At 47.7% G+C, this 13,815-nt stretch overlaps 1 protein-coding gene across 2 annotated transcripts in view; it reads right to left on the reverse strand.

Annotated features, from left to right (window-relative positions):
* Positions 1 to 4,277: 4,277 nt before the first annotated feature.
* Prkca (protein kinase C alpha) overlaps positions 4,278 to 13,815 on the reverse strand; it is a 394,797-nt gene continuing 385,259 nt past the window's right edge. For both annotated transcript variants that reach the window (XM_027946194.2, XM_071603594.1), the window contains one exon: positions 4,278 to 10,786. In XM_027946194.2, coding sequence (XP_027801995.1) covers positions 10,622 to 10,786 — 165 coding nt within the window. In that variant the 3' untranslated portion in view covers positions 4,278 to 10,621. The remainder of the gene's footprint in view (positions 10,787 to 13,815) is intronic.

Consider the following 13,815-nt stretch of genomic DNA (forward strand, 5'->3'; position numbering starts at 1 on the left):
GAATGAGGGTCACTTTTGCAGCCTCGGGGACCATCTGACTGTGCTTTGTGGTTAATTAATTGAAGCACATGCCGCACATGCTGGTGAGATATGAATACCGAGGACAGAGCTGTGCCCGTGAACACAACATGGGATGTTTAAGAAAGTGAATAAAAGATGGGTTTTTAAAAATGGCTCCACGGTGACACAGTGAGGAAGGCAAGGCTGAAAGCCTCGGAGACGCTGCTAATGCCTAGAAGGACTCTGCATTCAGGGTCCCTCTGGATCTTGCTTCTCTTCAAATAAATCAAATTGGAAACCTCAAGTCCAACCTTAGAAGTATCGATTCTGCAAGGAAAAGACCCCAGTCCCCGGGAAGGGCCTGGTGCTTTTTAAATGGCATGTTCTTACAGGCTTGGCAGACGCTAACTTATGTGTGCACCAGTAACCAGGATCTCTGCTCTCAGTGATCAGCTTCGAGTCCTAGTGGGTTAATAAGAGGGGCTCCGGGACAGTTAGAAAACACTGATTCACCGAAGCGAAGAAGCCAGCAAATTAAGGAAGACAGTAGTGATCTTGGGGTGATGGGATTTGCTTCTGCTTATTTGTATGAGCTACAAGAATCAAAAATTACTTTTGTGGACTTTGGAAAAAGTGAGAGCCTTCCTGCAGTATTCTGCCCCAACCAAGGCCCCCTCTCCTCCCTGGGCAGCCCATGGCCAAGGCCACGGATATTCCACTCCGACTAGTCCCCACCCACTAGCGATGCTCCCCTCCATGGTTCCTGCTTTTTGGGGAAGGCGTGTGGATTCCAGGGCTGTCCTGCCATGGAGGGCCAGCCAGCCATGCACTGTCCCCTCCTCCCTGGGTTCTGGGGTGGCGAGTCTCCAGTGGGGGAGGCTGCCAGGTACCTGCTGGGTTCTGAGAACTGTATGCTATTTTTCTCTCTCCTCCCACACCCAGGGAGTGAAAAAAAAAGTCAGAAGGAGGGTGAAGGTGGGGGAGAGGCTTCCAGAAACAGTTTCAGAGGACATCTAGACTCATGGCATTGATTCCACCAAGAGAAGCAAACTCCCTCTAGGTAGCAGTGTGGCCTTTAAAGAATGCTACCAAAGGAGAGAAGGTCCCAGGAGGGCCCTGGTTGTGTACCCTCCCCCCATTGCTGTGTCTGTGATCTGCTGAGCAGGCTCAGGTCAGAAAGATCAGAGAGACCTGGTGCCCAGCCTTGCTGTGCCGCTTAGGAATTATGTGTTTGGAAGCCGCTTCATTTCCATGGACCTTGGTTTCCCCATTTGTAAGATGGGAATAATGATTTCTATCCCATGGAAGGTGCCATGAGGATTAAATGACATGGTCCTATTTGTACACAGGTGCAAGGTAACATCAGCTCTTCTTCTCCAGTTTGTTTGCTGCTGGCCTCCTCTTTTCAGCCTCTCCCCCATCAGACTGCAGCCTCACTGCCTCCCCTTCAGGAAGTGTCTGTAGGGCTCACATCTCTGTGCCTACAGTCGGCTTACCTGGGGGTTGCAACTTAACTTCTCTGGATTTCCCTTTTTCCTTCTGTAAAATGAACAAGGTAAATATGTTGAACCTGGAGTAGCGGTCACTGTGGTCTTTAGATAAATGCATGTAAAGTGACCGGAAGCATGCCTAGCCCACCTCTGGAAACCACCAGTGAGTGTGTGCACACGGCTGCACACTTGAGTTTGTGATGTGTTTTTCTCCCCCCATTTTCACCTGCGTCTGTTGGGTCCTCGAGCCCACGGCCAGCCCCTTTCATATCTCTGGATATTCTATTTTCTCCTCTCAGGCCTGTCTGCAGTGTAGATATTGAATTAGCATAAAAAAAAGATCTTGGGGGGACATTCATTTCTGCTTTCTTGGAGCCAAAAGCCTTCCTTGCTCACTCCCTGTGGGTCAGACCCTGCTCCCTGCAATGCACGCTCTGGGGGTGGACAGAGATGGCCTTTGCCTGCGTGCCTTAACATTTTAGATAACCAGAGCTCACAGGAGGCCAGAGAAAAAAACCTCAGGGTGTTAAACAATCACTTGAGGGACATGGCCTCCAGATTCTGGGCTGGAGGACAGAGAGGGAGAACTTGGGTTTGGGCTTACGCTCACAGTGAGTTTTTGAAAGACGATCTTTGAGCAGGTCTGTGTGTACTCAGATTGTGAACACCTCCAGGACAGGGACCCGGGCCTGGGCGTGGTTTCTGCTACACCTTGCTGGGTCACAGCGTTCTTGATCCACTCATTCATTCACGCATCCAGAAAACGTTCTTTTGAGCTCCTACGCTGCGCAAGCTCTGTCCAGAAACTGGGATCCAGCAGTGCACGGGAGGGGCGGGCTGGCTCCTCTAGTAGGGCTCATGTTCTGGTGTCAAGGGGACACACACATGCACAGCCTCTTACCTGTGCACCTGTGTGCCAAGAGCCGGGGTGGGTGGGCAGGTGGAGCCTGGTGGGCCCGTCTGTGATGGGAAATCAGAGGGCTTTAAACGGAGCAGGGACCTGCTCAAACAACATCCCGCTGGCTGCTGAGCAGGGCAGGCATGGAGATCAAGTGTGGCCTCAGGGAGGCTGGGTAGGGGAGGTGGAGTGGAGGCTAAGAACCTGGAGTGTGGTTCAGAACACGGCTTTCCACGGCAGCACCACCAAGGACGTGAGGTGGCGGTTTGTTGCAGGGCGGTCTGTGCGGCCCATCGCAGGCTGTTCAGCGGTCTCCCTCCCTGACCTCTTCCCACTGGACACTGGCAACACATCCCCCTTGCTTTGTCGACCAGACTGTGCCAAATGTGCCACAGGGGGCAGAATGGCCCCAGTTGAGACCCTTGACTTAAAGAGGAACCCAACAGCACCTGCCGGTGCACCTGGTGTCCATGGGCAGGGGTGGGCATGGGAAGGAGAGCACTCTTGAGCCTTTGCTCTGGGTGGCTCCATACACCCAAAGGACACGGTTTGACACCTGGTGCTCAGGTCGCCCCTGTGGCCTCTGTGAGGCTGGGCAGACCAGCCATATTTGACCTTGTCTGTGCCTCTGGACCCCAGCTCCTAAGGGTCCACACAGTGGCCTGACTCGGGTCCTCCCAGCCAGCAGCTGCTCTGGGTAAGATGATCTGCTGTGCTCCACACTGCACCACAGAAAAAATGAAATAAAAGAGCTCACTTCCTACTGTGGCCACCCCGCTGGGTCATGTGAAGAACGGCCACAGTCTACACAGACATGTCACATCCACCAGTCCAGAATGAAGCTCAAGGCCAGCACAGGAGTCAGGCCACACTGCCCCAAGGGCCTTCAAAGCACCCTTTGCTTTTCCTCAAAATATCCTGCCACCCCGGGCCCTTGCATTGGCAGCTGGAAGACCCCGACCTCAGGTCAAGTGTGGCTATAGCATCTCAGAGACGGACATGAACCTAGTAGGTACTAGCACCAGGGGACGGCTCCGTGGGCTGGGAACAAGGTTTGAGCAGCGGGAGCCCAGGGCAGGCAAGACTGGATGCAGAGGGAGCTGGGAGGGGCGATCCTGGGCTGGGCACTGCGGGACAAGGGGGCTGTGGGCGGTGGCGTGAAGCCGTGAGGTAAACATACGTGAGAGGAAGGAGTGAAGGGTGAGCTAAGACATCTTGCTGATCCTCAGCTTTTAGAAACTGAGTTTTGTTTTTTTTAAACTCCTCTGGGGGTATGCCCTCGTGAGTGTTAAGTTCCCCAACATGGGGCATTTCAGAATGTTCCACATTTGCCAATTTACCCCAGTTTTCACCCATGAATCCATACTGGAGTGAGGGCCTCTGGCACTCGAAGTGGGGACACAGTCCTGAGTGGTCCTTGGGACGTGTTAGACATGGGTATTTCTGGAGAAGAAGTCCCAAGATTTGGGCTGAATTCTGGAGTCTTCCCTTCCCATAGAAGGGGATCATTTGTTCTTGGAGGGTGTCCTGATCAGTGGCTGTGTGTCCCCTGCAGTTTGGAGGTGCAGGGATGTAGGCTCCACGGAGGCAGGGGCCAGATGGGTATCCCCAGGGCCTAGCCCCAATCCTGGCCCCGAGCAGGTGCGTGAGGAAAGGTTGATGTGGGAATGGATGAAGGATCTGCCACTACTTTATCCCAGTCACTGGGCTTTGGTTCACAGCATGCAGCATTTCAAATGAGAAAAGGGTGACTTGAAGTGGCACGTCACCCCTGAAACAGATGGCCAGATGAAAGTGCTCTGCAGGTGGTGTCCAGTTGGATGCTATCCTACAAATACTTGGAAAACCATCGCAGGGCCGCAGAGGGATGCTAATGAGACCAGGCACACTAGGGAATGATCATTACCTTTATTCATACACACTTGCTTCCAAACTACAATTAATGTATCTAACAAAGCATGTCATGCAAACAAAGATTAGAGGTTATACGAGTCAAGGAAAGCAATGCAATAATTTATACATCCACTTCACCTGCGGTAGAACCAAACGCTAGTCGACAGCCGAACGGCCTCTGTATTCTGTCAGAAGGTGCTTAACGAAGAAGGAAAACCCTCAACCTCCATTTCTTCCTCCCTACAAATTTGGGGTCTCAGACAATGTTTTTTTCAATTAATGATTTACACAGGGCATGGCCTTCACACACGCGCGCACGCACACAAATCATGTAGGAAAAGCAATTTCAAATGTTTCCGACCATCTATAAAAGATTCTGAAAGACCCTAATAGTAAGAATATGAGGTTATTTTTTTTTTTAGAAAACCTGTAGCCTCAAAATAGTAACTGCCTTCATGTACAGTTTGGATTAGTCCAATAAAGCCCCTCAAGAAGAGAATCACATTCTTCCAGAAAGAAAATCAATAAGAAGCTACAATCACAGGCATTGATATTCCTAAAGTTAAGCAAAGACATGGTTGTTTAATCAGAAAATGCAAAGCCACCTTTTGTTTCATTTTAGAAAAAGAGATTCTTATAAAGTGGACTGGATACCTATTTTGTGAAAAGTGGGGTTCTGTCTATTCACAGATGCAATAACTGTGAAAATAGACCAGTGGGCACATTTGCTGCTGCCTCTTATTCCTTGTGATATAAAAGTTTTTCTGAATTGCCCAATGGGCAAACCATTGCAGGGAATCTCTGAGTTTTCACCAAACATGAGAGACCGGGGACCAGAGGGGACTGGGGATAGAGCTGAGAAAGTGTCCCCCTGCTCCTGCTAAAATATAGTCACTGAGCCTCAAAGAGCAAGCAAAGGGGTCCCAGAGACCCCAGGAATGATATCCCAGGGCTGCATCTGGATGGGGTCAATAAGACATCTTTCCTACAGTTCAAAAATATCTAAACCTTAGGCAGTTGTCCCCAGTATCGATTAAGAACAGCATCAGCCTGCCACAAGTTCCACCTGAACTTGCAGACTTCATACCCACCAGCATGGGAAAATCCTACAGTGGGAATGCAGGTCAGGGGTGCTCTATCTGACCTGGGTTGAGTCTTCCTACAGACTCCAATTGGAATTTTTTTTGAAATTGTTAGTAGCTTTATTTTAAAAACTCATTTTAAAAGAAGAGTTGAGTTATTAAAATTCATTATAAAAAAGTACAAAGAGCCCAGTATATTCAGTTATCCTGTTGGAATTAACAAATTCATTTCTTCCTTCAGGTTAAAAAAAGTCTTTGGAAATTGTGGGCTTTAGTGTAGGGTCATTGTAAGGCTGTTGATGACTGTGTGCAACTTCCAGTTCTTAAATGACACCTGATCACACCAATGGCAGGCATAAGGGACAGAATCCAGCACAATTTCGTCCTTCCTCAACAACCCTGACATCATAGAATCAAGAGGTTTGGAGTTGGCTCTGTTTCCAGATGACTGCCTCATTCACGTACAACTCAGGGAACCTTTTCCAATTTCCTGGATTTTTCCTACAGCAGAAATACACAGCATCCCCTAGATTTTCTGTGTTGGCCCCAAGGGGACACGATGGGAATGGGGGCTGTCCTGTGTATTTCATAAACCCTGGCCCAAGCGGCTTGAGGAAAATGATTTAAAAAAAGGAAAATCTTTCTGACCCTCCTTGTCGGATTTGTGTGTAGCCACTAATGACCAGGGTGGCCTTCTCCTCCCTCATCACTGCCATGGCTGTCACCAACTCTCCCGGTCACCGTCCTTCCCGGCCCCTGGCTCGCCATCCATTTCAGGAGCATGGCTGGCGTGCCCAGGGGCAGCAGCGCCCTGCTCTTGGAGGTGATGAAGGAGCTGGAGATGGTGTGATGTGCACACACCAGGGAAAGACAACTTCACGAGAGCAAAGTGAGAAAATGACTGTCAGATGGTGTTGCCTTCCTGAGGTTTCAAAAACACAAGACTCTCACTTCCCCCCACTTTAGCACTGAGAAAACACCTCCCCTCCAAACAACAACAACAACAACAAAAAAAAATAGGAAGCCTCCTGTTTCCCCTGCTAAGTGGAAGCAGGTGGCAACTGTGGTGTCAGCTGCCTCAGCTGCCATGAGGCTCAGTAGGAAGCCACAGAGGGAGAAGGACGGAACCTGCTGGTCTCCAGGGTTGGCGTGGCCTGGCTCTGCTCAGACAGCTGGGCCGGCCCAAGGTCGAGCGGAAAGGGGCCTCTTGTGGCTGGTGAGGATGTCCTGGGCATTCAGGGGCTGTTTTCTGAGAAGGAACGAAATGGGTCCCTGGCAAAGAACACACTCTCAGAGACCAGCAGAGAGACTCCCGTCTGAACCGACGCCTCTGCGGCAGCTCCTCTGCTCTAACAGCACGCCTCCTCCCCGAGGCCCTCAAACCCTGCTCTCCCCCAACCCCTTGCCGACTCCGGCCTCCAGCAACCCCTCTGTTCTCTCCAGGTCACGTCAGTGGGTGACTTTCTTGGGGTCAGCACCCTCACTCTGGCTGAGAACTCTAGCTCTGAGGTGACTGACCATCCTTGGCCAGGTTGTGTCAGTCTCTGTCTATGATAATCTTTCAACCAACCATCTCAGGCCAGGCTTCCAGAGAGCTCTCCACCACCTGCTTTTCTACTGCAAATCCTCATAGAAAAGCCTAATGCATCCCATCAGCCAAGGCAGACAGTGAGTCTGCACAGCTCAAACGAGGCCACAGGGACCAAGGAGGAGGCGGTGGGGTACAATCGTTTGGGTTCCTGGGTTTCCCATCTACCTTTTGAATTAGTTCCTGCCTGGAGGTGGGCCTCCCATTGACCTCCGAGGGCTGCACCTGGCAGCATAGTCCAGCTCCTTCCACTCAAACCAAGCACTGGGTCAGTTCCAACATGGTGCCAAAAGCAGGGCTGCCAGCCCACTGGCCTGCAGCTGCAGGAAAGTTCTGCCACTGATCAGCGGCCACCTTCCAAGGGAAGAGAAAGCAAAGCGATCTGAATGGCCTTTTGGGGTCTCAGCATGACGATCCTGCAGAGACATCTTTTGTGCTAGATTCTCCTCTATAGGCCAGCAAGTGCTCAGGGGCAGGTTCTTCCTAGAGTCCCCAACAGTTATTAGTAGCTATCCACATGAGTTAGTCTTTCAGCAATCACTGTCCTGGACTGCTCAGATCCTGAAAGCATTGGCCTTTATCTAGGTTCAGCACACACAAAACAGGCCACACCATGAGTTCTGCTTCAGCCCTAATTTTTACCATTTTCTGCCCCCAGGTCCTTCCTAATCTGCTGTCCCTTAGGCAGCATGCTGGACCATGCTTAGGGTTCTCTCTTTGAAAATGGTCACACATTCCTTAAGGACAGAGGCCACTGAGAGTTTGAGTATGTTTCCTAGAGAAGTAGGAATTGCTAGAATCACATGAGGGAGAGCCCTAGCTTTCTGCTTGCTTACAATAAGCAGGCAGCTTGGCACACTGGGTTGATGGTCCATGACCTAGTGCTCCTTTCCCTGTCTTGGGTGGGGACCAACCCTGTTCCTATTCCACCTGGGACAGGGGAGACCATCCATTTGTCTCCTAGGCTTCCCCCAACTTTTGATACTGGGTATTGGACCCACGGGCGCTCTACCACTGAGCTACATCCCCAGCTCTTTTTGAGATGGGGTCTTGCTAAGTTTCTTAGGTTGACCTCAAAATTGTGATCCTTCTGCCTCAGTCTTCCAAGTCACTGGGATTACACTGTACCTGTCTTCTCCTAGGCTTTCTATGAACCAGTTCCTTTTCCACTGGACTAAGTGTGGTGCCTTGATGAGGACATGTCCCAAAATATGCCCCGATGAGCAGGGCTTCAGGGATCAGTGAGCTAGGACCCTTCTGAGTTTTGAAGTCTGGAATTCATAAAAGATGGCAAAAGAAACTGCTATTTTATGGTCTAGCCCACTCCCTACTTCATCTCTCCCTCTAATCAGGGTTTCTAACAGAGCTCAGGCCTCTCACCTCAAAGACCCTCAGGGGTTATATGTTGTGTGAACAGCCAGAGAGTAAAAATGAGGGAGCTCAGCTGAGAAATGCTTCGGGGAGGAAATACAGCAGTTTCCTATAAAGACCAATACCTACTTCCATTTGACCTGTCATTTATGCTGCAGAAGGCTGGCTTTCCTGAGGACCTTGCATGAGGAGAGTGTCAAGCCAGAGAGGTGCACAAGATCTGAATGGCCAATTCTAGCAACAGCTGGAAGAAAATGTGCAGCCTATGAAAAGTGTCTGGTGGTAGCTTCAGGGGATGGCTGTGCTCAGGGGCTGATACCTGGTTTGTCTCATGAAGTTTTATATGTGCTGAAGCAAACAGTGGGGCAGCAAATGAGGGGAGCAGCTTTGCTGTGGCCAGATATGCAGCAAGAATGGGGCCTCCTCTCCCTCCAGCCCAGAGTCTCCAACAATCACAGGCTGAGAGGAAGAACCACACACACACACACACAGACAGACAGACAGACACACACACACACACACACATACACACAGTCAGTCCAGGTACTGTGACAATGCCATAATGCCACATGTACACAAACATACTAGACATCTTGGATTCAAACATTTTGTGCTATCCCCAAGAGGAAGAGTGGTGGGAGTACCTGAACAGAAGATGACATTAGGAAGCTAAGACAGAGTCTCATCTCAAAAATAATCCCACAAACAAAACTTTGGTTTGCAGGTAGAATCAAATATACATATATATAGATATATATATATATATAAATATATACACATACATAGTAAAAGCCTAATTAAACATGTAAAGTTAGCCATTCATTTTTGAAATTAGATCTATATTAAAAAATTAATATATCTGATACAGTGCCAATGTGCAGGGGTGGGAGGGGAGAGGAAGCACAGCATCAAAGAATTCAGCTAAAACTTAATCATAAAATTAGCAGATTAGAAACATGACCCTTCACAAATATAGCACAATTGTGTCTTATAAAATTATTGTAATACTCTTTATAGTTGATAAGATTATATCAATAATATAATTCACTTGTTATTAAGGTTTATTATAAACATGCAAATCCATTGCATGATGCATTTGCAAAACATACTAAAAACCTTCTAGCAAGAAAACATCTTTGAGCTGATAAGCATCCAGGCATCCTGATTCTATAGCTCCAGGTGTGTCGCTCAATAGGAAGTGGGAACCCAAACCATATTGGTTTTCATCCCTAAGTGAATGTCTAGGGCTAGAGAAGGCAGGAAAACCAACAAGTAGGGATTGATTCTAGAATCAAGTCTTGATTAAGTTACTATACATCGTACTTTCTTAAATGACACAGCAGCCTATTAAATAAATAAGTACAAAAGGGGATGGGGCATATACTTCAGCTTCTTAGGAAGGGTGACAACATAGGTAGCAAAATATTGGTGGAGGGGGTTGGCTAACAACACTCATGAGTAGTGGCATGGTTATTGATGGCACCCTGGATTGAAGAACAATCTCCCAGAGATTAAAATGAGCATACATACACACTGGTTTATCCTTGATCTGACATGATTTCACATGCTTGTTTAGCAAAGTCCTTAGATGATTTGGCCTCTTAAGAAGAATGCAAGTATCAAGACAGTTATCAACCAACTGGGTAATGGATGACAGATTCACCCAACACTCATCTGAAGTTGTCTTTCTTTTTTAAACAGCTGGACCATAATTGGGTCATGACGTTTGGGAACAATGATAAGGTTCATCCTGGCCTCTCAGATTCTAGGGACAGTTTCCATCAAGGCAGAGAACAAAAGTGGTGGGTATCTTGAAGCTTCTACCACCCCTGATCCCTCTTTGTTCACTCTCTGGGCTCCCTGTCCTTTTATCCCAAAGACATCGTAGGAAAAGATGCTTTCAACACACTGGGCTGGGTAGTTCACTTGAATATCTCTGGTTGAGGGATCCTGATGGTGAAAATCCACAGATGGAGGGTATGGAGAACATATCAAGTCGTACCAAAAAAGGGGCAAGAGTCTGTTTGCTTTCTAGGAAGGGTTAACCTACAGCCTGATGTGACATCTACATAATTAAACTGGATACTGTACATTATGTCATCTTTTACTAAGATAATGTTCTTGGTTGTAAGAGAGACCCTGAAAAGTTGACCCCATGTGGACTAATGACCCTACAATTTTCAGGCCTCTGTGTGGAATAAGACACAAGGCCATGGCCTTAAAATTTTAGGGTTGAGAATTGTTCCCCATTGCTGGGAGGGCTGAGGGCTGGGGAGGCATTTGCTGTCATTGGTGAGTTTCATACCGCACTTTGCAAGATTGGGTGCACAAACTGGGGATTGATGTATGAGAACCCTTCAAAATCAGACTGGTCTATGTTCGCGATGACCAGCTGATCTGGCGGTGTTAAGACGGGTTGCCCTCGTGTGAAGAACTTGTCAAAGTTTTCTGCTCCTTTGCCACACTGTGGAGAAAATAAAGAAAAAGAAAAGGTTAGGGAGAAAAAAACACAGGGGGCAGTTCTCTGAAAGCACTCTGTAGAGAGGAGCGTGGCCCAGGGAAATTGGGACTGTTAGGCGGGAAGAATCTCAGAGAACCTGCAGGCCTACTGTAATAGAAGCCAGGCACAGCAAACAACTTACTCAACTGTAAATCCCTTCATACCCCCAGGATGAATAACCTCGGTAGAAATGCACTTTTGGCAAAAGTAGCAATATGGGGATAGCATCTCTTTTTTCATTTCCATCCCTCTGAGCAAGCAGAGCTATGAGCATGAACCTTGTGCACACAGGGCCCCAGTTATGGCTCCATGTTGAAAAAGCCAGGATATTGGCTGGGACTGCAGGCAGTTACTCCTGAACTGAGAGGGTTAGTTCACTGCACCACATCTGGTTCTTTGTAATGATATTTGTAATAAAACAAAAGTTGTATATCTTTGCTTTCTAACCGGGATGTTATAGAAACTCTAGTCCCTAATCTTCAAGTAGGATGGGGTAGGTGTGGAGGCAATGGTGGGAGATACACTTCTGAGCCTGGCTGTAATTCTATGCATCTGGATAGAGCTGGTCAATTGACAGGCAGGTCTATGCAGAACTCATTTGTAGGTGGTCTTGGGCTGGGGGATTTGCACTGGTGCCCAGGGGGATGTTGGGGAGGCTATCTGAATACTGTTCTCCTCTAGGGTCCATCAGGGTACTCTGCAAATGGAGGCTATAGGCAGAGGTGCTCCATGATGATCTCTGGGAAATACAGTGCATAGCTGTGTCTAAAGGCATTGCTTGGGGGTCTGACTCAAGTTGGGAGGAAGGGGTGTCCCCTCACTTTTCCAGCCATGAAGAAGGGTTGTGTCAAAGTCTTTGGGACCCCCAAAACACTCTGAAACAAATCTGGGAGTTCCACTGGTGTTACTCATAATGATTTTTAACATGTTGCTAATTATTGCCTTCAACCTGTTGGTTGTACCACAGGGCAACATGATTTGATTCTGAGTTAACATGAATTTTAATCTCATCAGAAACTTTCGGATCTTTTGACAGACAATGGCCTATGTAAACTGTCAATTGGGCTCCACCGAATTTCCTCATTTGTAAAGTGGGAAGAATAATTGCACCTCTCTCCGCAGGCTGCTCTGAGGCTCAATGTGTAGTTTCATACAGAATTGAGCAGAGAGTCAGAGTTCAATACATCCTGCTGGTTTTTATTTAAAAAAATAAGTCCAGATTAGTTTCATGGCTGTACTTTCCCACCTCTTCTTTTCTCTTCCTTCTCTATCTTCTAGAAGGTTTTCTTGAGAATCAAGTTTTATTATACCTTTCCTACCCTCTTTCCTCAAATAAAACTTGCTCCTAAGTACTTGTTGAGGTGGAAAGCATGGCCTAAATTCAAAGTAAATCCTAAATAACTGCATTCCTTTTTGGGATTATTCATCTCAAGAGGCTACCCAAGAAGACTTCACGTCTAGTGACAGGGCGTGGTGGCAGAGTTGTGTGTGGCAAGATTGTTTCGGGGTCTTTGAGTTGACCCTGTGGAGGCCATACAGACTGTGAGGCTCACTCTTCATATAGTCCTGCCTCCCACAGATGGGTGACAAAGCCTCCACTTTCAGACTCCATGTTTCCATGATGCTTTACCCTGGAAGAACACAAAGTGCTTCAAAGCCAAGGTCAGCAGAGACAGAATATGAGATTCATATCACCCAACATGCACAGGCCATTCTGAACTATTGAGAAAGGCTCTTCAAGAAGTCAGCAGGGCACACTGTGTCTTAATCAGGAATCTGCACTTGATTCAACAGTGAGGCAAACACACAGAAACTAGCTTACACTGGGGTGTTACTTTCAGACACTGCTGTGATGATAGAAACAGGTGGAGGAAGAACCTTTCTTTCAGTAAAAAAAAAAGTGGTTCTCAATTAAGGAAGATTTTGCTCCACAGGGAAGCCATTTTTGATCATCATGACTTAGGCAAGGGGCACTACTGGCATCTGGTGGGTACCATCCAGGGAGGCTGCTAAAAATTCTCAAATGCACAGGACATTTTAGGCTAAAAAATTGTCAACTGTGCTGCTGTTGAGAAACTCTGGGATCCATCCAGGCTGTAATGTGAGGCCGAGTAAGTCCTAGGTTCAGTGTGAAGGCGAATGTAGGGGCCAAATAAGGCAATTAGGCAGGAACAGTCACGTGTGAGAACAGAAGATGGAGAAGCTGCAGGAGCCCCAGGCAAGAGCAGTGTAGGAGGGTCAGGATCCAGGGAGAGTAGGCCTTGAAGAATATGCTCTCTTGGAGCCCAGTGAGTTAATACCCATTTTCCAGAAGAACTCAAGTAAACCTACTGCTGCTGCTCCCAGAAACTGGGATGTGCTCTTCCTCAAAAGAATCTCTACTACTCACTAACCATGCAAAGATGAGCAAGAATGAATTTCTGGGAAAAAAAAAATCAATAAAGAATGTGAGTCCCTAAAAGGCAGAGCAAGGCTGGCCGGGGTGAAGTGTTCCCTTGGCCTGGCTGGACAGCTCTCCGTCTAGCTTTAGATTTATTGATTTGTTCTGTGAAAAGATTGTTCAAGTCTGACCCTTTCCTCTGAGTACTCTTTATGGTATTCACCAACAGGACATTTCCAAAAGCCAGGGTTTTACTGCCAAAGAAAAATAAAATAAAGGAAAAGAGAGCTCTCACGATCTAAAGAGGTGTCCATACAAACATCAACTTTGAGAAGGATGGGGGGTGGATGCCTGAGGATGTCAAATTCTATCTTGGGGATCTCAAGAAGGGCTCTTTCTAAGGGCTTCCACTGCTTGTAAAGTGAGGATCTGTAATAAATGGTGAAGATGTCCTCCCCACCCGCCAGCCTCCATGACCCTGCTGATAACTGCAGAGCTGAGGGGAAATCATGATCACAGATTGGTCTAATTCCTGCTCTGCAATCACACTGAATGTCAGTGAGACTATTGGCCTCAACACTGCTCACCCCCAGAAATACCTTCCTCTCCTTTC

Source organism: Marmota flaviventris, chromosome 17, assembly GCF_047511675.1.
Source record: "Marmota flaviventris isolate mMarFla1 chromosome 17, mMarFla1.hap1, whole genome shotgun sequence".
Taxonomy (NCBI): Eukaryota; Metazoa; Chordata; class Mammalia; order Rodentia; family Sciuridae; genus Marmota; species Marmota flaviventris.